The sequence below is a fragment of the Diceros bicornis genome, chromosome 5 (genome assembly GCF_020826845.1).
Source record: "Diceros bicornis minor isolate mBicDic1 chromosome 5, mDicBic1.mat.cur, whole genome shotgun sequence".
NCBI classification, from domain to species: Eukaryota; Metazoa; Chordata; class Mammalia; order Perissodactyla; family Rhinocerotidae; genus Diceros; species Diceros bicornis.
In genome coordinates, this window is record NC_080744.1 from 72,926,827 (window position 1) to 72,951,573 (window position 24,747).

A 24,747-nucleotide genomic window follows, 5' to 3' on the forward strand; every position below is an offset into this window, starting at 1 on the left:
CTTAAAAATTTTTCGAATTAATTCTGTGACAGTATGGCATTATTATTGAGTGCTTTTTTCTGATAGTAAACTTAGTTTTCTGAATAAAAGACTCTAGTTAATACTTCTGTGTTGGAACAGTGCTTTTGGAAAGTATCCTTGTAACTCAAAAGGTCTGTCTGATACCCGTATTTGTCTCCTTCAAAGTGAAAGATAAAATAATCCTGTAGAAATATGCTAAAGGACTAGCATTTCTTTGTGATTTATCAGAATTTAAACATAGCGCAAGCTTATAAAGTGGTTTTATAGGATAAACGCTTTTATTTAAATTTTAATGCCTTTTTTTTCTTTCTTTTTAAATGTAGGTGTTCTCCTTCCAGAACTAGTCGTTTCTATAGTGCTTCTGCTCAGTAAAAATGCTGGTCTCATGCAGGAGGCTGGAGCTGTCCCTCTGCTGGGTGGCCTGTTAGAACATCTGGATCGATTCAACCACCTGGCACCAGGAAAGGAAAGGGATGATCATGAAGAGTTAGCCTGGCCCGGCATCATGGGTATGGCATCTTAACTTAGAGGACTTTCACTGAGGAAAGTTATGTCCTAGTCTAAGCTATTCTTGCCTTTTTATTTGAAAGAATACTTGACAAAGGAATACTAATTATTTGCCATTTTCACTGGTAGTAGTATAAGTGGAAAATGAAGATAATCCAAATCAGAAGAGATTTGGATTATATTTAAGGAAGATTATTCTGTTAGTAATGGTTGTAGTATCCTGAAATGGATTATTTTAGAAAGTTCTGGGAAACCCTTTCTTGGGAGGTATCTCCAGAAGGTACTGTTGAGGTGGTTAGATATGGTCCAGCTTTAGAGGCAGACATTGATATGGGATGACTTTCTGAACGGATTGGTGTTATCTGATGTTAATGAGTTATGGAATTGTCGTAGTCAGCCGAGCACTTCCATATAGGTACTGTCTGTAGTGCTTACCAAGTTGGAATGAAGCTTGTCTTCTCAAAGTTTTGAGCTTGGACGTTTTTGAATGAGTCTAAGTAACCATACTCTGTATGGTTCTGACTTCCCAGACTCATAGAATTAATTAAAGTTGTGGTTCAACTTTCATTTTATAGGAAAGCTCAAGCAGGCTGGGCTTTTTCTTCTCCCATTGTAGACTGTCATCCTTACAACGTAGCTTAAAACAAGAAGTAACAGTTGTCCTGAGGAAAATAACCTTAAGATATCGAGCATAGTTTTTTATTTTTTAATATAGCTAAAATTTTCATTCATCTGTTTGTGACCTTTGGCTCTTTGGTCTATTTTGAGTTAATTTTTGTATATGGTGTAAGGTAAGGGTCCAGCCTGATTTGTTTGCAGTTGGATGTTCAGTTTTCCCAGCACCATTTGTTGAAGACGGTCCTTTCCCAATTGAATGGTGTTGGTACTCTTGTTGAAAATCATTTGACTGTATATGTGAGAATTTATTTCTGGTCTCTCTGTTCTGTTCCATTGATGTAAATGTCTGTCTTTATGCCAGTACCACACTGTTCTTTATTATTTCTTCTTTCTTATGGTTTAATCTGATATTTTTCTAACTTTTTGAGAAGTGATGCTTAATAAGCACACTAATGTTTTTGTAATCTGTTTATTATGAAAATTTTCTAACATAGATATTAGTATAATGAACCTAGATTAACAAGTATTCACATTCCCCAACTGTTCTATACTGTTCTTATTGATTGATTGAATTATTTTAAAGCATATCTAGCATATCTCTGTCTTTAAAACGTTTTAATACACTTTACCTGTTAATGATAAGAACTTTTTTTTTGGTAATAAAACCATATCATTATCCTGTCTAAGATTAACAGTGATTCCTTTATCTAACACACAGTCTGTGTTCAATTTTTCTGGATTATCTGAAAATGCCTTTTTATTGGTGGTTATTTTGAATCAGGATCTGAACAAGGTCTGCACACTGCAGTTGGTTGATAATGTGCTTCTAGTCTCTTTCCCCTAACAGCATATCTCCAGGCCCTCCTCTCCCTCTCTTTGGTCATACTGTTTATTTTTCAAAGAAGCAGGACGTTTGTTCTGGAGAATTTCACATTTTCTGAACTTGGCTGTTTACATCTCTTCTTCTAGTCTAACATCTTCTATCAGTTGCATTTTCTCTAACCTGGTGGTTGCATGTATAGGCTTGATGAGATTTGGGTTCAGTTGGGGCGGGTCAGTGTGTCCGAGGTCATCCGGTGTGCATCCTGTGTCATCGGCTCAGGCCTGTGATGCTGGGTGGCCCCACCTACAGTTCTGTTCAGATGGCCCAGGGAGTTTATGTACAGTCTGTCCTCTATCAGATTCCCCAGCCACCTTGCTCTCAGCTGTTTGGTTAGCACAAGGTAACAATTTGCACAGGAAGGACATGATCCTAGCTTGATTCCTCCCACCCCCCCTTAACCGTTTTTCATAATATTAAGTTGGTGTCCTGGCGCTTCCAAAGGTGACCAATGAGGTTTTCTATTTCTTTTTTTAGTATCCCTATGAACTAGAATTTTATTGAAGTTTATTAAATTATGTACTTTTTGGTTTTTTTTTCCTGATATATACATTTTAAGGTATAAATGCCCTCAGCCATACATTGAGCTGTTTGTCAAAGTGTTGATCTGTAGTATTTTCATTATGGTTCATTTCAACACATTTTTTAATTTCCATAGTCAATTTTTTTCTGGGAGTTTGGGGTGACTTATAAATATATTTCATAATTTTCAAATATGTAAAGAATCCTTATTTTTGTTACCTATTTCTCATTTAACTGCATTGTAGTTAGCACAAGTGCTCTGTAACTTCATTTCTTTGAAATTCTTGAGATTATTGCCTGGTATATGGTCAGATTTGCTATTCATGCTGCTCATGTGGTATTGTGTGTGTTTTTGTCTTTTAAATCATTCTATATCCTTGCTGAATTTTTGTTTGTGGTGTTAGCTACAGCAAGAGGTATATTAATCTGCCATTATGATTGTGGATTTGTCTATTTCTCCTCGTAGTTCTTTCACACAATTTGTTGTAGTCGTTTTATCTATTGATCTATTGATTCATTGATTTTGGTTTCTGTATATACAGAGTCATTTTTTACAGGTCAGAACTGTAGAAATAATGAGGAGGTGACACTTATACGCAAAGCTGACTTGGAGAACCACAATAAAGATGGAGGCTTCTGGACTGTGATTGATGGGAAAGTGTATGACATAAAGGACTTCCAGACGCAGTCACTAACAGGAAATAGTATTCTCGGTAAGGCCTCACTTTTTACTTCATGGTTAAAAGTTGTAGCGTGAGTCATTTTAGGCAGAGCATTTGGCTTTTAAATGATCGATTTAGTACTGCTCCAGCCCCTGCACATTTTGATCTGTCTCTGACTTAGATGTGTGAATGCAGGCACCTTTGAAGAATTTCTCATCGTTATGCATTTTTTTGTTCAACACTTGTTGGAACTTGTTCCTAGTTCTGAGTTAGTCCAGGCAGCCCTGGGAGAGGGTGAGATCATTATACTTTGGAGGTAACCTGCCTCATCTATTTCCTGCTCACCATTTCTACCATGGATGTCTAGGCGGATTGCATTGAAGTCATACAATCCTTTTTGTTTTTGTTTTTTTTTGTTTCAGCTCAGTTTGTAGGGGAAGACCCAGTGGTAGCTTTGGAAGCTGCTTTGCAGTTTGAAGACACTCGAGAGTCAATGCATGCCTTCTGTGTTGGCCAGTATCTGGAGGTGAGGCTGTGCACTGAGTGCATGGTAGCTGTCAGTGGAGACCATCATTGTGTATCTGTGATAGGTGGTTTTTACCCTGATGTACTGATAGCTGGGCCTTTTGAGGTGGGTAGTCGTTAAGTGATAAACATGAGGATCCTGTAGAGGTTTTTTCATAAATGAATTTACATTTACTCGTGAAGATTTATGATGAGCTGTTCTTGAAAAACTAGTTTAAAAATTGTTAATTTGTAAAAAATACAGATGCTGTTCTACAAAAAATAGAGGTTATCCTGTGATCTTTACAATTTTATTGTAAGCTTATGTAGAAATTTGGAATGGCTTACCATCTTGAAATACATATTTGGGGGGGGGAACTATCTAGTAGAATAATTATTTAGAATAAAAATATGTCTTTCCTACATATTCATTAGCATTGGAGTTTATATTTTGGGATTGGCTTTCAGGTATGGATCCAGAGGTAATAAAATTGATTAAATGTCACAAGGGTAGGGCTTAAAGCATTTTATGAAGGGGAAAATTAACTTTGCTTGTAAATTGTCTAATGTGACTGGCAAAGTTTAAAATGATTTTCATTTGAGCTCTTTCTTTTCTAACTGGGTTTGCTCTTTGATTCAAATTTATTTCCTCCATATGTATGCTCGCAGTTCACTAACAGCAATATTTGTCATGTCATATTTTTATTTCTTTTTGGGTTCTTTATGCTTGTAACAATTCAGTATATTTTCTGAAGCGTTGTATACAATCAGTCTGGAAACTTCTATTTGATTCCCTAAGGAATTTTCCAGCTAAGTCATTTATCTGTGCTTTGGTTTTTCCACCAGTAGAGCTATGCACTTACTGTTTGCTTTGTAGAGTGTGTGTGGTTTATATCTTCTGTTATTTTGGCAGCAGCATGAGCTCACTATTACAGGATGTAGGAACAGGGTGCCCAGAGCACCTGCTTCTCTTCCTCTAGGCAGTACGTCTTGTTTAAGGATATAAGCTGTTGCTCTTCTTGGTTTTATGTTTTTAATTAACCCTGTTTTCTCAGACTGATGATAAAATTTATCTTTCCCAGCCTGACCAAGAAGTTGTTACCATACCAGATCTGGGAAGTCTGTCTTCACCTCTGATAGACACAGAGAGGAATCTGGGCCTGCTTCTCGGATTACATGCTTCCTATTTAGCTATGAGCACACCGCTGTCTCCGGTTGAGGTTGAATGCGCCAGTAAGAAAAATTTTGTTTTCTTCCAACAGATTAGTGGGTTATTTTAGCTGAGCTATAAGTGCCATTAAGAGTAGGAGAGGAAGAATCAACACAGTTGTTGATGAGGAAAAATGAGAATAGTGAGACTAAACCAGTTAATTAGAAATAGCTGTGAGTGGCTTTCGTTTGCTCTCACGATTTGTTGCAGCAGAGGAAGCTAATAAGTGTGTAGGAAGGTCGGTTCTGTGCATGGTCTCACTTTCACAACCTCTACCACCTGGGCTCAACTTGCCTTTCGTCTCCCTCCATGCTCAGAAATCCACGTGATGTGGATTGGCTGTTCCTATTGAGAATAGTGTTCTGTTTGTGTGTTTTTACCAGACTGAAATTAGACACATTTTGGGATGGCCACCTTTGTAATCACCTAAAGTAATAAAATTTCTCCATATCCCATAAGACAGGTTTAAATTTTTCCTCATGTTTTGTACATTTCTCCATCTGTCTACCGACCATACAGTAAGCATCTATTGAGTATTTACTTGTGTGAATTACCATGCGAGGCACTCAGGGTACAATAGGTGTGGAATTAGACACACCTCTGCCTTCAGATGCTTCCTACGTGATGAGGAGCCAGACATTATAGGCAGGTCAGGAAACACAGTGGTAGAGGATAAAATGGAGACATTTGGAAGTGTTTCTAGAAGAAGAAAGGCTTCACAGAGGTGGAACAATCCTGAAATTGGAGTTCCAGTAAACTGGATGTGTGAACCTTCTGAGCAGAAACACTGGTGTGTGAGGGGTATCATTGAGAAAAACAGGGGCTTTGAGCTGCTTGTGTATGTGGACCGTCAGGGGAGAAGGCTAGTGGGCAAGGATGGCCGTGGTGCCTGGTCAGCCTGCCTTCTGGAGCAGACCCTTGGTGCGAGTGCTGGGCGCTTTGCTGCTGGCAGAGCCTGTAAGTGGACGGACTTGGCCCCTTTCTCAAGGGCTTATAGTACTGTGGGGAAGTAGGCTTGTTTTAACTCAGCAAAGAGGGTAGGAACAGCAAAGTGTCAGGGTAGAGGGGAGCAGAAGGTGCTGTGGGCCGTGGTGGGTGGGGGCCTAATCCATTCTAGGGCAACAAAAGCCACCATCAGAGCAGTATCTTTGAGAGATAAGAAGGAGTTTTAAATGGAGAGAGCCAGGGAGGGTCATGATGAGAGTTGTGTTTTAGAATAATTAACGTGGCACTTTGGAGAATGCCTCTGAATGCTCTAAAATATAAATTTCCAGTAAAAGAACATTGAGTACATCCCAGACTTGATTGCTTGGGTTTTGGAGGAATATTTTGATAACAAAAGTTATTGAAAAAAATGTGTAATGATGTACAAACTGATTTTTTGGTATCTCCCTCCAGTTTTCATTACATTTAAAATGAGCATCCCCATTTGCACTGATGGATGGCATGTTCTCATGGGGCCTGCCTGTGCCTCCCATATGTCTCCTTTATAGTCCACTGGATCTCTGATCTCCAAGGATCTGTCCCTTACTAAAGATCGTGTGCTGTATGTTCAGTAGTCTTTCATTCTTATTACTTGAGTAATGCTGTAGGTAGATATGGCCTGCCCTGAGTGTGTTTTTCTTCCTAGAACACTTCACACACACTGTTCTCCTATCTGAATGGTCAGTGTCTTCATTTTCATCCAGATCTCAGCTCATTTGTCACTTCCACAGCAGATCCTTTACAGACCTTCTGCATAGTGCCGGTCTTGCTGCTGCACACTCTTGTACCCCCTGTAGTACTTGGTAGTATGCAGTTATCCCAACTGAAATTGAGTGATTACTTGTGTAAGTGGTGCTTTACTACTCCTCTCCCTGTTAGAATGCAAAGCCCCAGTCTTCAAACAGTATCTGGAACCAGACAGCTCCATGCCTGAGCAGGTATCCAGTAAATGTTGGACTGGAACTGTTACACTGAGTTCTGATACTATGTTTAAAATGTGTTGGATAACCAGCAAGTGTTACCTGTTTTCATGTAAATATAGAAATTATAAGCCAGTCTATGTAAATATGTTTGATGTGACTCTTTCATATGATTGATGCTGAATTTCACCTCCTAAATCAGGTATTCAGTTTTTTATCTTTTTTTCCCGTATTTATTTCTGAATAGTGCCTTTAAGTTTCTTTTTAATGTTTGCATATACACTTTCTAGAGTGGCTTCAGTCGTCCATCTTCTCTGGAGGCCTGCAGACCAGCCAGATCCACTACAGCTACAACGAGGAGAAAGATGAGGACCACTGTAGCTCTCCTGGGGGCACTCCTGCCAGCAAGTCCCGACTCTGCTCCCACAGACGGGCCCTGAGCGACCATTCCCAGGCATTCCTGCAGGCCATCGCTGACAATAACATCCAGGATCACAATGTGAAGGTGAGCGAGGCCTTCCCCTACTGCTGCCTCAGTGTCCCTCTGTTTACCTTAGGACTTCGACATGTGAACACCTTCATGCTCTTTGATTAGCTTAGCACAGACTTTGTTTACATATTATTTGGAGGGCTAGTTTTGAGGTGAGAGGCTGGTTCAATTCAATATGCCAGTGAGGTTTTAGAAGCATTGCTGATTGCAAGTGCATCAGAAGCTGTGGCACGTAGTTTAGGGTTCATGACGATGTGCTAGGGTGGCTCTGAAGTTAACCTCCAGCTGTTTCTGTTGCAGGACTTTCTGTGTCAAATAGAAAGGTACTGTAGGCAGTGCCACTTGACCACACCAATCACTTTTCCTCCCGAGCATCCTGTGGAAGAGGTCGGCCGCTTGCTGTTATGTTGCCTCTTAAAACATGAAGATTTAGGTATGAAGCTCGATATTTTAGCTATACTGTTGACCTTTCTACTGGCGTGCAATGCACATTCATTCTTACTCCACCCTTTCTTTTAAATGTCTTTTACAGGTCACGTGGCATTGTCTTTAGTTCATGCAGGTACACTTGGTATTGAGCAAGTAAAGCACAGAACGTTGCCTAAATCAGTGGTGGATGTTTGTAGAGTCGTCTACCAAGCAAAGTGCTCACTCATTAAGGTAAATAGATTTTGATTCTCTTTATTTTGTGCTTTGCAGACTGCTGGTAAAATATTTGTTAAGTTGTCTTTCATACTTAACTTTGTAGACACATCAAGAACAGGGTCGTTCTTACAAGGAAGTCTGCGCTCCAGTCATTGAACGTTTAAGATTCCTCTTTAATGAACTGAGACCTGCAGTTTGTAATGACCTCTCTATAATGTCCAAGTTTAAAATGTTAAGTTCCCTGCCTCGTTGGAGGAGGATAGCTCAGAAGATAATTCGAGAACGAAGGAAAAAGAGAGGTAAGAATGTCAAAGGTAGAAAAATGCTATCAAAGTGTGTGCCTTCCCTTGGTATCGTTGAGTCTGTGCTTTGAGTGAAGCTGTTCACTACTGCTCATTACATCTGGTGTTTCCACAAATGCCATCATATTTGTTATGTGTATTTATGATTAAATATACAAATCCTGCTTATTTTCCCAAGACATTAGACAATGATGCAACTTAGGGATTGTGTGTGTTATGATTTGGTCACTGGTAAATTGATGCTGAAAAATGTAAATACTATGAACTTTATTAAATTAATGGGGAAAAAGAAGTGTTTTTTTAATCACTTGTCCTGGGAATGAGATATTTGGGAATGTTTAATCTTTAAATTAATGTTGCCATTTTTATAAAAAGATGTTTTAATGTTTTTCTTTGGAAATACTGAATATTCTGATACATAGAGAATTGCTATAAAAGGGAAATAGAAGAGTTACTAATATTTTCAGGAAGCAATGTCTAGGGATATGGAAAAGATTTTTTGCATTAAATAACAAAAATTTGAGTTAAAATACATAAAATACTTTAGAATTTGGTCACTTGTGATTATAAATGTCTGCAGAAATTTTTGATTATATTCTTATGAATTAAACTGATTTATTCACAGACCAGCTTATTAAACAATATTAATTTACTGAGTTTTTGATTGACGTTATGAACAGTGTCATCAAACACTAACTTGTTTTAGAAGACATCCTGAATTGATTGTTCCTGAGAAAACCCTTAAACCCCAACAATTTGTCTGAATCCTAGAGATGGCCTGGGTTAGGAAATCATGGCAGAACACTTCTGAGATCCCTTTGATTCAGGTAGCCAGTAAACTCAAGGCAGAAGCACAGGCTCAGGAGACAGCCACTTCAGCTTGATAGAGAATGATTCCCCTTATCACTCGGCCATTGCCTTCATGGATTCTGAGCCCACATTATCACCTCTTAATTGTGGGTTTATATATTTAATTGTGTAGTGTTTGAAGCTGTTTTTTTTTTTTTTTTAAGAAAATTAAGTAACATAAATAATTAATATTATTGGTGCAGTGTTAGGAGTTGCCAAGACCACCGTTAAACTTGATGATTCGCTGGTAGGGCTCCACAGGACTCAGAAGAGCTGGTATACTCACAGTTATGGTTTATTACTGTGAAAGGATACAGATTAAAATCAGCACAAGGAAAAGCACATGGAGGGAAATCCAAAGGAAACTGGGCCCAGGCTTCTAGTTTCCCCTCCCAGTGGAGTTGCACAGGGTGCTTAGTTCTTTCAGGAGTGATGTGTGAAGGGTCGTCAGCTAGGGATGCTTACCTGAGCCTTGGTGACCAGAGTTGTTATTAGGGGTCAGTCACATAGACATGCAGGGCCTGCACGACTGCCCTCAGTTACTCAGACTCCAGTCCCCAGAGCAGAAACAGGGATCACCTAAGTCACATTGTCAGCATAAACTACCTGGTTACCTAATCACTCCATCTGGTCCTTTAAGAAAACGTTTGCTGACCCCTGGGCTTCCCCTTCTTGAGGGCTTCTCCCCATTGTAGCGCTCACTGTCTTTCTGTCTGTGACATGGAGGGCAAAGTGTTTTTACTAGATGTCATGTGAGAAGAATTGTGATAGTTTTTACTTTTTTAGTTTGAGCATTTCAGTTGACAATGATGTTCACATGTTTCTTTGAATAAAGTATTAATGTCCTTTACCCTCATGCAAACTTAAATATTTCTTAATTTTAAATTATATTTAAGTAAATGATTTTTATAATGAATGATGATTTTAAACGTAGTTCCTAAGAAGCCAGAATCTACTGATGATGAAGAAAAAATTGGAAACGAAGAGAGTGATTTAGAAGAAGCTTGCATTTTGCCTCACAGTCCTATAAATGTGGACAGAAGACCCATTACAATTAAATCACCCAAGGTGAAGTATTTTCTGTGATTCTGAGACTAGCTGAATAGAAACACAGCACATAGCAAAGGAATCTACAAGTATTGTCACTTTGACCTTGAGCATCTGTAGGGTGGAGAGTATAGTGGGTTATTAAAAGTATGGGTAACTCTGCCCCCATGATGCTTAATGCACTTGACTTATGGTGCCCTGGTCAGATCCATAGCTGGAGAAGTGTTTCCTTTTACTTTTAGTAGTACATTATATCATTATTCATTCACCAATCATTCATTGAATATATCCTTTGCTCCAGAAACTATCCTGGTCCCTGAGAATGTTAATATCAATGCTAATTTAGCTTTGTATGCCAAGATAGCCCAGGCCAAAGTACATAAGTATAGAGATTATAAAATCATTTATAACCCTCTTTATGACACAGTTCTTTTTACCATAAATTAGTTACTAAATTTAAAATATTTTACCAATTTAAACCTACTGGCATTTATTTATATTTTATTCGAGTAACTGTTTCAGAGCACATGTTAATATCAATAGGGTAAACTAATGGTGAAACTGGTTTTCCTTTGTCAGGATAAATGGCAGCCACTGTTGAGTACTGTTACAGGTGTTCACAAATACAAATGGTTGAAGCAGAATGTTCAGGGTCTTTATCCACAGTCTGCACTCCTCAGTACAATTGCTGAATTTGCCCTTAAAGAAGAGCCAGTGGATGTGGAAAAAATGAGAAAATGCCTACTAAAACAGGTAAAATTTGCTAAGAACGTTCTTCTCTTCATTGGGTAATACACCCAACACTTAACTGTATGCGTTGATATTTTGCAGTTGGAAAGAGCAGAGGTTCGCCTGGAAGGGATAGATACCATTTTAAAACTGGCAACCAAAAATTTCTTACTTCCATCTGTGCAGTATGCTATGTTCTGTGGATGGCAAAGACTTATTCCTGAGGGGATTGATATAGGGTAAAACTTTATAACATTTTTTCTTAATTAAGGGAAGCTGTGGCAACAAAACATTGTTCTATTTAAGTTAAAAGTCTGGCAGCATTTTAAGTAAAATTCTTTATCTTTGTTTGAAAGGGAACCCCTTACAGATTGTTTAAAGGACGTTGATTTGATCCCACCTTTTAATCGGATGCTGCTGGAAGTAACTTTTGGAAAGCTGTATGCTTGGGCTGTTCAGAATATTCGAAATGTTTTGATAGATGCAAATGCCAAATTTAAAGAGCTTGGTGAGTTAAAAAAAAATTCTGATGGTTAAAAGGCTATGTTAAAATTGCCATTGAAGTCATGTCAATGATCACATGAGCATTATTTCATAGTTTGGCTCTTAATTATGTGTTGTAGAAACTTGCAAATGCTGATTTTTGCTTTTGGGAAGATTTTAATAACTTTGTATGTTTGAATGATAATCTCAGCTGCTTTAAGCATTCTGAAATTCTAAACAAAACTTTCAAAATTTGACAGAATGCACAATCTTGTAGTATAAAGCTAATATAAAGCTTTTACATTTTAACATTTATCACACCATTTACTCTAAAATGTATATCCTTTATTAATACTTAATTCCTTGGATAGTTTGAGCATCTACAGAGAAGTGCCAGGATTATTTTTGTGGAAGAGAAGTGAAATATATCTGCTGTGTTTGAAATGAAATGAATAAGCCACTCAAGATATTTAGAGGAGCAGAGTAATAAGTTTTGTAGACAAATGGAGATAGCTGTACATGGAGTGACTGGTAGGATTACTGCAAAGCAATGCGGAGCTGCCGGATGTCCACACTCTGTGGAAATCAACTGAAAAACAGAATTTTTAAAAAATTGTTAGTGCTTTCTGCATCATATATGTTCTTATATCCATACACGAGAAATTAACGTGGGTGCCAATGCTCTTTAGGTATCCAGCCTGTCCCCCTACAAACCATTACCAACGAGAATCCGTCGGGACCAAGCCTGGGGACGACCCCACAAGCTCGCTTTCTCCTGGTGATGCTCAGCATGCTCACCCTGCAGCATGGCGCAAACAACCTGAACCTCCTGCTGAACTCTGGCACCCTTGCCCTCACACAGACAGCACTTCGGCTGATTGGTAGGTCAGCACCGCCCTACGTCCTTTATGAAAATGTCAGGATTTTGCCTTGAGATTTCTCTAAGAAACATTTTTTTTAAATTGTGGTAAAGTACAAATAAGGTACAATTTCCCATTTAATCACTTTAAGTTTATAATTCAGTGGCGTTAAGCACATCCACAGTGTTGTGCAAGCATCACCACTATCTAGTTCCATAACTTTTTCGTTACCCCAAATGCAAACCTTTGCTCATTTAGCTGTGACTCCTGATTTCCCACTGCCCCACCTGTTGGCAACAACAAGTCTGCTTTCTGTCTCTGGATTTGCCTATTCTGGATATTTCATATAAATAAAATCATACAATTTTTAACCATTTGTATTTGGCTTAGTTCATTTAGCATGTATCAGTACATCATTCCTTTTTATGGCTAAAGAATGTTTCATTGTATAAATATACTACATCTTATTTAGCCATTCATCCATTGATGGACATTTGGCTTTCCTCTGCCGTTTTGCCATTGAGAGTACTGCTGCTAGGAACATTTGTATACAAGTTTTTGTTTGAACACCTGTTTCCAGTTCTTTTGTTACATACTTAGGAGTGGAATTGCAGGGGCGTATGGTAATTCTATGTTTAACTTGCTGAGGAACTGCCAAACTTTTCCATAGCACTGTACCATTTTACATTCCCACCAGCAATGGACAAGGGTTTCAGTTTCTCTACATCCTCGCCAATACTGGTTATTTCCTCTTATTTTGGATTAAGGTTACCCTAGTTGGTATGAAATGGTATCTCAGTGTGGGTTGATTTACATTTCACTAATGACGAATGACATTGAGCCTCTTTAAATATGCTTGTTGGCCATTTGTATATTTTTCTTGGAGAAATGTCTATTCATATCCTTTGCCCATTTTTAAATTGGGTTGTTTGTGTTGTTGATTTGTAGGAGTCCTTTACATATTCTGGATACTAGACCGTTATCAGTTACATGATTTGACAATATTTTCTCCCACTGTGTGGGTTGTGTTTTACTTTGCACAGAAATTTTAAATTTTTATGAGGTCCAATTTATCTGTTTTTCTTTTGTTGCTCCTGTTTTTGGTGTCATATCCAAGAAATTTTTGCCAAATCCAAGGTTATGAGGATTTCTCTGTGTTTTCTTCTTTAAGATTTATAGTGTTAGTTCTTATATTTATGTCTTTGGTCCATTTTTAGATAATTTTTAAATATGGTGTGAGGTAAGGGTTCAGTTTATTTCTTTTGGTTATCCAGTTGTCCCAAAACCATTTGTTGAAAAGATTCTTCTTTTCCCAAGGTCTTGACACCCTTGTCAAAAATCGTTTGACCATAGGTATTTGGGTTTATTTCTAGACCCTCAATTCTATTCTGTTGGTCTGTTTGTCTGTCATTATGCCAGGATTGTTTTGAACACTGTAGCTTTGTGGTAAGTTTTGAAATTGACAAGTGAGTCCTCCAACTTTATTTTTCTTTCTGAAGATTATTTTGGCTATTTTTGGTCCCTTGCATTTCCATGTGAATTTCAGGGCTGGCTTTTCCACTCTGAAAAAAATGCCATTGGGATTTTATAGGGGTTGTGTTGAATCTGTAGATCATGTTGGGGAGTATTGCCAAAATATTAAGTCTTTCATTCCATGAACGTGGGGTGGTTTTGTGTTTATTTAGGACTTCTTTTGTTGAGCAGTATTTTATAGTTTTATTGTTATCAGGGTAATGCTGGCCTAGTATTCCATTGTATTTATATATCACATCTTTATCCATTCATCAGTTGATGGGCACTTGGGTTGCTTCCACGTCTTGCCTATTGTGAATAATGCAGTGAACATAGGGTTGCATAAATCTCTTTGTATTGTTGATTTAAAGTTCTTTGGATAAATACCCAGTAGTGAGATAGCTGGATCATATAGTATTTCTATTTTTAGTATTTTGGGGAATCTCCATACTATTTTCCATAGTGGCTGCACCAGTTTGAATTCCCACCAGCAGTGTAGGCGAGTTCCCTTTTCTCCACATCCTCTCCAACATTTATTTTTTTGTCTTATTAATTATAGCTCTTCTGGTGGGTATGAGATAATATCTCATTGTAGTTTTGATTTGCATTTCCCTAATAATTAGTGATGTTGAAAATCTTTTCATGTGCCTGTTGGCCATCTGTATATCTTCTTTGGAAAAATGTGTGTTCATATCTTCTGCCTAGTTTTTGATTGGGTTGTTTGTTGTTGAGTTGTATGAGTTCTTCATATAGTTCGGAAATTAACCCCTTGTTGGATATATGATTTGCAAATATTTTCTCCCAGTTGGTGGGTTGTCTTTTTGTTTTGTTCTTGGTTCCCTTTGCCTTGTAGAAGCTTTTTAGTCTGATGTAGTCCCATTTGTTTATTTTTTCTTTTGTTTCTCTTGCCTGAGTAGACATGGTATTCAAAAAGATACTGCTAAGACCAATGTCAAAGAGCATATTGTCTATATTTTCTTCTAGGAGTTTTATGGTTTCATGTCTTACTTTCAAGGCTTTAATCCATTTTGAGTTAGTTTTTGTGCATGGTGTAAGATAATGGTCTACTTTCATGCTTTTGCATGTGGCTGTCAGTTTTCACAACACCATTTATTGAAGAGACTTTCCTTTCTCTATTGTCTGTTCTTGGATCCTTTGTTGAAAATTAGCTGTCCATAGATGTGTGGTTTTATTCTGGGCTTTCAATTCTGTTGCATTGATTTTTGGGTCTGTTTTTGTGCCAGTACCATGCTGTTTTGGTTACTATAGCTTTGTAGTATATTTTGAAGTCAGGGATTGTGATGCCTCTAGCTTTGTTCTTTTTTCACAAAATTGCTTTGGCTATTCGGGGTCTTTTGTTGTTCCATATAAATTTTAGGATTCTTTGTTCTTTTTCCATGAAGATTGGGATTCTGATTAGGATTGCATTGTATCTGTAGATTGCTCTAGGTAATATGGACATTTTAACTATGTTTATTTTTCCAATCTATGAACATGGAATATCTTTCCATTTATTTATGTTTTCTTCAGTTTCTTTCAATAATGTCTTATAGTTTTCAGAGTATAGGTGTTTCATCTCCCTGGTTAAATTTATTCCTAGATATTTTATTCCTTTTGTTGCAATTGTAAATGGGATTGTATTCTTGACTTCTCTTTCTGCTAGTTCATTATTGGCGTATAGAAATGCAATTGATTTTTGTAAGTTGATTTTGTACCCTGCAACTTTGCTGTAGTTGTTGATTATTTCTAATAGTTTTCTGGTGGATTCTTTAGAATTTTCAATATATAGAATTGTGTCGTCCACAAAGAGCAAGAGTTTCACTTCTTCCTTTCCAATTTGGATCTCTTTTATTTCGTTTTCTTGCCTAATTACTCTGGCCAAAACCTCCAGTACTATGTTGAATAAGAGTGGTGAGATTGGGCACCCTTGTCGTGTTCCTGTTCTCAGAGGGATAGCTTTCAGTTTTTCACTGTTAAGTATGATGTTGACTGTGGGTTTGTCATATATGGCCTTTATTATAATGAGGTAGTTTCCTTCTGTACCCATTTTATTGAGAGTTTTTAGCATAAATAGATGTTGGATCCTGTCAAATGCTTTCTCTGCATCTATTGAGATGATCATGTGAGTTTTATTTCTCATTTTGTTAATGTGGTGTATCACAGTGATTGATTTGCACATGTTGAACCGTTCCTGCATCCTGGTATAAATCACACTTGATCTTGGTGTATATGTGATCTTTTTACTGTATTGCTGTATTCTTTTTGCCAATATTTTGTTGAGGATTTTTGCATATATGTTCATCAGCGATATTGTCCTTTAATTTTCCTTCTTTGTGTTGTGCTTCTCTGGTTTTGGTGTGATGGTAATGTTGGTCTCGTAGAATGAGTTAAGAAGCGTTCCGTCTTCTTCAATTTTGTGAAATAGTTTGAGAAGTATAGGTATTACATCTTCTTCAAATGTTTGGTAGAATTCTGCAGAGAACCCATCTGGTCCTGGACTTTTGTTTTTTGGGAGGTTTTTGATTATTGTTTCAATCTCTTTACTTTTGATTGTTTTATTCAGATTCTCTATTTCTTCTTGATTCAGTTTTCGGAGGATGTATGATTCTAAGAATTTATCCATTTCTTCTAGGTTATCCAGTTTGGTGGCATGTAGTTTTTCATAGTATTCTGATAATCCTTTGTATTTCTTGGTATCTGCTGTAATTTCTCGTCTTTCATTTTTAATTTTATTTGAGCCTTCTCTCTTTTTTCCTTAGTGAGTCTGGCTAAGGGTTTGTCAATTTTGTTTATCTTCTCAAAGAACCAGCTCTTAGTTTCATTGATCCTTTCTATTGTTTTTTTAGTCTCTATTTCATTTATTTCTGCTCTAATTTTTATTATTTCCCTCCTTCTCCTGACTTAGGGCTTTCTTTGCTCTTCTTTTTCTAGTTCTGTTAGGTGTAGTTTAAGATTATTTGAGATTTTTCTTGTTTGTTGAGGTAGGCCTGTAGTGCTATAAATTTCCTTCTAATGACTGCTTTTGCTGCATCCCATAAGAGTTGGTATGTTATGTTTTCATTTTTGTTTCCAGGTATTTTTTGATTTCTCTTTTGATTTCTTCATTGATCCAGTGGTTGTTCAGTAGCGTGTTGTTTAGTCTTCACATATTTGTGACTTTACCAGCTTTTTTCTTGTAGTTGATTTCTAGTTTCATAGCGTTGTGGTCGGGAAAGATGCTTGATATGATTTCAATCTTCTTAAATTTGTTGAGGCTTGCCTTGTTTCCCAGCTTATGGTCTATGTTTGAGAATGTTCCATGTGCACTTCAAAAGAATGTGTATTCTGTTGTTTTTGGATGGAATGTTCTATATATATCTGTTAAGTCCATCTGGTCTAGTGTTTCATTTAAGGCCACTGTTTCCTTATTGACTTTCTGTCTGGATGATCTATCCATTGATGTAAGTGGGGTGTTGAGGTCCCCTACTATTATTGTGTTGCTGTCAATTTCTCCCTTTAGGTCTATTAATAGTTGCTTTATATACTTTGGTGCTTATGTGTTAAGTGCATATATATTCATAAGTTTTAGGTCTTCTTGGTGGAATCATTATGTACTACCCCCCTTTGTCTCTCATTGTCTTTTTTATCTTGAAGTCTGCTTTGTCTGATGTGAGTGTGGCAATACCTGCTTTCTTTGGGTTGCCATTTGCTTGAAGTATTGTCTTCCATCCCTTCACTCTGAGCCTATGTTTGTCTTTGGAGCTGATACATGTTTCCTGAGGGCAGCGTATTCTTGTGTCTTTTTTAGAATTGTTTGAGAAGGATAGGTATTACATCTTCTCTGAATGTTTGGTAGAATTATCCAGAGAAGCCATTTGGTCTTGGACTTTTGTTTTTTGGGGAGGTTTTTGATTATTGTTTCAATAATCACTTAACGATGGCGAGGTGTTCTGAGAAATGTGTTGTTAGGCCATTTTGTAATTGTGTGAACATCATAGAGTGTACTTACACACACCTAGATGGTGTAGCCTATAACACACCTAAGCTATATAGTAGTAATCTTATGGAACCACCATTGTATATATGATCTGTCATTGACCAAAACATTGTTACACAGTGCGTATCTGTATAGGTATGAATTTCCCCCTTTGCATTGCTTTTGCTGTATCCCAAAAGTTTTGGTGTGTTGTGTTTTTGTTCTCATCTGTCTCAAAGTATTTCAAAATTTCTCTTGTGACTTTTTCCTTGGCTAGTTCTTTAATTGTGTGTTGTTTAATTTCCACATACTTGTGAATTTTCCCGTTTTCTTTCTGTTATTAGTTTCTAGTTTCATTCCATTGTGGTCAGAGAAGATAATTTGTATAATTTTAGTCTATTTCAGCTTATTGAGACTTGTTTGCCGTGTAACATAAGGTCTATTCTGGAGAATATTTCACATGCCCTTGAGAAGATTGTGTATTCTACTCTATTTGAGTGGAGTGTTTGGTCTGCTTCTCTTAGATCTGATTGTTTTATAATGTCGTTCTTTGCCTGAAAGTCCAAGATATTGCAGGGCCAGTGTTCCAAGTCCAAGAGAAAAAGCAAGGCTTTCCTAAGCTCTTTGATCTTGTCAGCCTTTGTGCTTACATGACTAGTTCAAAAATATGCATCAGGCTGGAAAACAGTTAGCCTCTACAAGTCATACATCTAATTTCTTAATACCTCATTAGCAACTAAAAATTGCTTTTAAAAATCTCAGAAGTGTATTGCCCAGGGTTTTCACTGGGACAGGTCACGTAGGCACCTCTGCCTGGCGTGTGCCCAAGTTCCAAACCCCAGAAGGAAGCAGGTTTCAGCAGAGACTGTTTTGTTTGTGCAGACATTTGAGGCACAGTGAGGCCTCTTGTCATTTAGGGAATCGTGGGAGCCCTCCCAAAATCCAGATTCCCAGAGGCCAGCCAAGGGCCAGCCTTGCAAGGAGGATTTTCCAAGGACAGCAGTCTCAGGCCTGCTCTCTTGGCTCTTTTCTGCACAGTCCCATAATTAAAGTTTGTTAATTTCTCATGGTTAGACATTTAGATGGTTATCTTTTGTTTTTCTGTTCTGGTAAAGATATGTGATGAGTATCTTTCTAACTTAATCATTTTGCTTTTTGGAGGGGGGCGTAATTCTTAGAAGTAGAATAATTATCTCTTCTGAGCATTTTTATATCTTTTATGTCTTCTGATACATATTTATATATTTTGTCTTCCCCTTACCTATTTTTAAATCTTAATTCTTATCAGTAAATTTTTCAATTTTTTTAAAAAGATATTAAGAAATTGTAACTACTTATTGGTTCAGCTGATGTTTTTGATGCCCTGTTAGGCCCTAGTTGTGATAATGTTGAAGACGACATGAATGCTTCTGCCCGTGGAGCTTCTGCCACAGTTTTGGAAGAGACAAGGAAGGAAACAGCTCCTGTGCAGCTCCCTGTTTCAGGGCCAGAACTGGCTGCCATGATGAAGGTTGGGACCAGGGTCATGAGAGGCGTGGATTGGAAATGGGGCGATCAGGTACTCAGAGATTTGATTTAAACACATTAGCCACCTTCTGCACATCCTGACTTGTGTGCTATTAGTGGGTGGAAATTGGAATAAATAACAACCTTAACTCAGGACATGTGCAATTGACAGATAACGTGGTTGTTGATTCCTGGGCAGGTGAACAGAGTCAAAACAAGTAGAGAGTGACAATGGCTTGCCATAGGAGTACCTTAGGCAGGATCAAGTCTGCGAGGAATGGCAGCTATTTTCAGAAAACTCCCTGGCATGGGCTTAATTTGAGGTGTAGCCCAGAAGAAGAACAAGAGTGAGCAGGAGAGAATGAACCTCATCTGAATAATAGTGTCATGAAAGCTTTGAGGCTGGAAGACCTAGATGCCACCTCTGTGAGCTGGTGGCCACAAACCCAATAAGTACTCTGACCCGGCAATTTCAGGCATGTTCCTTGGGTGGTGACCACCTTGTTGTTTCTCCTTATAGCACATTGCTCCCGAGTCTCTTGTCAGGTCTCCCCAGGTAGAGGTCATGGGTCTGTCTCTGCATCATTACCATAGTCACTCGCTGAGGACAGTGTACCCCTTCCTGTGATGTGATAGCATTCTTGTCATATCTAGGTTTTCTCAACCTCACTTTTTAAGCATGGGCTTCGCCAGAATCGTCTCAGAAATCAAAGTGTCACAGAAGAGGTAGCAGCATCCTGAAAACAGCTTTCACTCATAGAAACGAGACATGGAGGTTTCCTTTTAGAATCCAGAGGGAACACTGAAGAGTGAGAGGGAACAAGGAGACACTGGTTCTTGTGTCAGGTTTCCAAAGCCCCATGAGGGATTGAGGGGACCAAGGACCAGGGCACCAGGATCAGGCTGGAAAGCTTTGTCTCTGCATTGGCTTTGAGAGGGCACTAATTGAGATGATACTTTTCCTACTTACCTCTTGGGTAAAGGAGCGTGAGCAAGTTATTTCCTGGCATTCCATTTAAGGTGATGATGTGAGCTGTGCATGTTGCAGGTGGGTTTGGAGCAGTCTGCAGACATGAAGTTTGTGGACAGTGATCCAGCTGCCCTTACAGGCAATGTCTGTGTGGCAGGATGGGCATGCAGCATATAAATGATCTTTGTTTTGCCTCCCCCAGGATGGCCCTCCTCCTGGCCTCGGCCGTGTGATTGGTGAACTGGGAGAGGATGGATGGATCAGGGTCCAGTGGGACACAGGCAGCACCAACTCCTACAGGATGGGGAAAGAGGGCAAGTACGACCTCAAGTTGGCGGAGCTGCCGACCTCCACGCAGCCCTCAGCAGAGGACTCGGACACAGAAGATGACTCGGGTAGGTGCCTTGGGGGCCACTTAGTCCAGTGTGCCCAGCAAGCTGTGTCCAAATGCTGGCTGGCCATCCTTTGCATCTGGGAGTGAGAATGGTGTATCAGGACTCACCTGCAAACAGCGTTCTGTAGCTTTGGGCTTGCTTCTGAAGGTCTAGTTTAAATAAGCCCCAGGGGATTCTGATCCAGGAGTGCAGCATGGCCCTGGGAACCGGTGACCTAGCTGGACTTGACTTTCCTGCTTCCTTGGAGACAGTGCAGTAGGGTGAGGCAGTGCAGGGCTTGCTGAGTCTTCATCTGTAGTGGACCTTCTGGATTGATTCTGAGCCTGTGTCTAAGGTAGTGAGCCAGTGCCTGGTGGAGTAGGCATTGCCTAGCAGTGCTGTGAGCCCAGTCAGAACATGGGCCGCGTCTTCCTCCTTCTTTTGCCTGTCTTCCGAGGTCCTTCACTCAGAATGCTGCACATTATGTGGAGTTAGTCAGCACTTTATTGCCTTAAGGAAAGCATAGATGAGAATTTGGAGTGGATCCAGGAAGTTAAATCCTAGCTGAGGGAATCCAAGGTTGTAGGAGGAGGGCTTCATGACTTTTCTTTTTTTTATTTTGCTGAGGAAGATTCACCCTGAGCTAACACCCGTGCCAGTCTTTTTCTATTTTGTATGTGGGTCACCATCACAGCATGGCCGCCAAGGAGGGGTGTAGGTCTGCACCCGGGATCTGAACCTGCAAACCTGGGCCGCGAAAGTGGAGCACGCTGAACTTAACCACTAGGCCATGGGGCTGGCCCCTACATGATGGTTTTTTAGATTGTCCAAAAGAGCTTCGGATACTTGAATGAGTCTTCCCCACAGCTGGTCTCGGTGAAACCATCCAAGAGGCCTACACTGCCTTGTAGGGCTCAGTGCTGGCCTTATGCGCAGTGCAGTCAAGCTTCCGAAATCACTTTTATGCTTAGGAGAGGAAACCTGGGAGGCTGAGCTCAGGTTTGTGGTGAGTGGGAAAGGCTGTGCTCCATGCATGTCATTTGTGGGCTGCAAGGAGGAATGTATGTGAAGCCCTGTAGTGCCGCCTAGAAGGTCAGTGCTGATTTTGTTATCACTGCATCTGACGGCACCGTGTCTGGGCCAGGTGCCCCTTCTCCTCCCAGCTCTCTGCCTAGGGTCTTCACTCAGGGAAGTTGGGGCCTGGCCACATGACAGAAAAGTGGCCTGGCTGCCTCGTGCCTCCTGGTCCAGAAGTCATGGCCTGGACGTGTGAGCCTCTCTTCCCCCTCCGTGGAGGCTGGCACTTCATCTTCATCCAGGGAGTAGCCAGCTTGGCAGCAAACAGCTTTTGACCTTTGAAAAGTTATCTTTCTAAAGGAGTGAATCCTGAAAAGAGTTTTAGCGCTCCTGGCCTGTATACTGAGATTGTCTAAAAAAAATTAATTGTAATTTAAAAGGCTTGTTTTCTTTGAGGAAGGTGGGGACAGAGATGATTAGGATGAGCATTCTGTGCATCTTCAATTCCATCTTGTGAAGAGCTGCTTCTCTTTCCACAGTAAAAAAAAGAAAAAAGTGATATTAAATCCCTTAAATTACATGTAGGGACATCTTCCAGTTCTATTTGGGAGTGTGGTTTCTTATTTTGATTCTTTTTTTCAGAAGCTGAACAAATTGAAAGGAACATTCACCCCACTGCAATGATGCTTACCAGCACTGTTAATTTACTGCAAACTCTTTGTCTCTCTGCGGGAGTTCATGCTGAAATCATGCAGAGTGAAGCCACCAAAACTCTGTGTGGACTGCTGCGAATGTTAGTGGAAAGTGGAACGACGGACAAGACATGTATGCAGTGAATAGTTGTGGGCCCACAGAGTCACTATTGGGGCTGTGAATTTGTCGTGTGTTTGCTTGTCAGTGGGTGTGTGCACGTGGGTGTGTGTGTTAGTGTCCCAGGGCTGCCATAACAAATTACCACAACCTTGGTAGCTGTAGTAGTTTGTTTGAGTTGGCACATCAAAGTACCACAGATTGGGTAGCCTAAATAACAGAAATTTATTTCCTCACAGTTCTGGAGGCTAGAAATTCCAGGTCAAGGTGTTGGCAGGGCTAGTTCCTTTGGAAGGCTGTGAGGGAAGGATCTGTTCCAGGCTCTCCTCTAACTTCTGGTGATTTGCTGATGATCTCTGACATTCCTTGGCTTGTAGATCTCTACCCTCATCTTCACACGGCATTCTCCGTGTGTGTGTCTGTCTGTCTGTCTCCAAGTCTCCAAATTTCTCCTTTTTATATGGACGCCAGTTATGTCGGAGTAGGGACCCACATTAATCTAGTTTAACTTCATTTAAACTGATTATATCTATCATGACCCCATTTCCAAATAAGGTCACATTCTGAGGTACTTGGGGTTAGGACTTCAACATGTGAATTTTGGTGGGGACGCGGTTCAACCCTTAACAGTAGCTTAAAACAACAACTTTATTCTCTCAGGGTTCTGGAGACCAGAAGTCCAAAATCAAGGTGTCAGTAGGGCTGCACTCCCTTCGAAGGCTCTAGGAGAGGATCCTTGCTGGCCACTTCCTCTGTGTCTCTGTGTGTCCTTTTCTGAGTCTTATAAGGACTTTCATTGGATTTAGAGTTCACTATAATCCAGTATAGTGTTGTCTCAATTCTTATCTTAATTACACCTGCAGAGTTTATTTCCAAATAAGGTCACATTCTGAGGTTCTGGGTGAACATGAATTTGGGGGGATATAATTCAACCCATTAAAGTGTTTGAATTTGTGTGAATATGAGTGTTAAGTATGGGGAAAATGAGTTCAGAAAGTAGAGGGAGAGAGTATGTGTGTACGTGTGAGAGTGCTTGTGATTGTGTGAGAGAGTGAGTTTGGGTGTCACTGAATGATTGTGAGAGACTGCATGTGAGTGTATGAGAGTTTGTGAGAGTGAGATGATGTGAGTGAGTATGGGTGTGTTTGTGAAGTGAGGAAGTGAGTGTGAGTATGTGTGTATGAGAGAGTAAGGGGTCATGTTGGAGTGTTTATGAGTGTGAGTGAGCGTGTGTGATTGTGGTAGGGGTATGAGTGTGAGAGTATGAAGGTCAGTATGTATGTGTTTGTGTGTGTGTGGGTGTGGGTGAGTGTGACTGAATGGGAGAGTGAGGAGGTAGTGTCCCTGTTAGGCAGGAGAGCAGGAGGCTGGGCCCTAGGTGATGGGGCAGGTGAGCTGGGGCGGGGGGTGGGTTCTGAGAAGGTCACGTGGTGTGACCCCTGCCTCAGGGCCACTGCCAGGAGAAAGTGGAAGCCCCAGGGTGCCCACGAGTGGAGACTTGGAAGTTAGGAGGAGCAAATGGGGTCATGGTTATATCAGAATCAAATTGGATAAACCTCCTGAAAGCCTCTTACTCTCATCTGTTAATGTAGACTTCTTAAACTTGGATTGGAAATTTATGGTGCAGGTTATATGAACAAGATCATGGGGGATATTTAAAACACATGAGATCAAAAAATATAAAATAGATGCACTCTCACAAATAACTGCTGTTTGAATTGTGAATCATTTTCCTACTGCCTAGAAACAGTAAGTAGATGAAATGCCTTCCCTAGTTTGAGGAAGTACTACATTTACTTTAAAGGTTTTAAAAATCTTGTAAAATGTTCCTTAAATTAACTTGAAAGTCTTCTCCTGCTCTTCTCACTTGGAATTCATGAAATTATATTTGTAAAGTAGCTTATTATTGAAAATAATGTAGTAGGTAAATTAAAAGTAAAGATTATACTGAGTATCTGTTTCTAGAAATTCGGTACCAAGCTAGTTTGCTTTGCTCTGGCAGCTTCCCCAAACAGGCTGGTGTGCCGGGAGCAGCACCGGAGCTGGTGCACGCTGGGCTTTGTGCGGAGCATCGCTCTCACGCCGCACATGTGTGCCGCCCTCAGCTCCCCTCAGTGGATCGCCCTGCTCATGAAGGTCGTGGAGGGACACGCGCCCTTTACTGCTGCCTCGCTGCAGCGGCAGGTAATTGTTGTGCCAGGCTGGTCCACACTCTGTGACTTTAGGGAATGTCGGAGCCTCTTACTGGGTGGCATCAAGTTACCAATGCTCTCGTCATCATAATTAGGTGCCTGTATTCAGTCATGAGTGTAGAAAAGAGCTAGATCTAACATAAAGTAGATTTTCTGGAGGCAAGGGGCTGAGGTTCTT

At 39.7% G+C, this 24,747-nt stretch overlaps 1 protein-coding gene across 10 annotated transcripts in view; it reads left to right on the forward strand.

Moving 5' to 3' along the window:
* Positions 1-24,747, forward strand: part of HERC2 (HECT and RLD domain containing E3 ubiquitin protein ligase 2) — a 229,527-nt gene that overhangs the window by 101,558 nt on the left and 103,222 nt on the right. For 8 of the 10 annotated variants that reach the window (XM_058542239.1, XM_058542230.1, XM_058542235.1 and 5 more), the window contains 17 exons: positions 345-530; positions 3,091-3,261; positions 3,633-3,736; positions 4,797-4,947; positions 7,119-7,333; positions 7,619-7,751; positions 7,851-7,978; positions 8,067-8,262; positions 10,049-10,182; positions 10,741-10,914; positions 10,993-11,129; positions 11,247-11,398; positions 12,063-12,254; positions 19,071-19,258; positions 20,379-20,571; positions 22,210-22,392; positions 24,380-24,561. In XM_058542239.1, the coding sequence (XP_058398222.1) occupies positions 345-530; positions 3,091-3,261; positions 3,633-3,736; positions 4,797-4,947; positions 7,119-7,333; positions 7,619-7,751; positions 7,851-7,978; positions 8,067-8,262; positions 10,049-10,182; positions 10,741-10,914; positions 10,993-11,129; positions 11,247-11,398; positions 12,063-12,254; positions 19,071-19,258; positions 20,379-20,571; positions 22,210-22,392; positions 24,380-24,561 (2,819 nt within the window). The remainder of the gene's footprint in view (positions 1-344; positions 531-3,090; positions 3,262-3,632; positions 3,737-4,796; positions 4,948-7,118; positions 7,334-7,618; positions 7,752-7,850; positions 7,979-8,066; positions 8,263-10,048; positions 10,183-10,740; positions 10,915-10,992; positions 11,130-11,246; positions 11,399-12,062; positions 12,255-19,070; positions 19,259-20,378; positions 20,572-22,209; positions 22,393-24,379; positions 24,562-24,747) is intronic. The other 2 variants (XM_058542234.1, XM_058542232.1) reach the window with 2 other exon arrangements.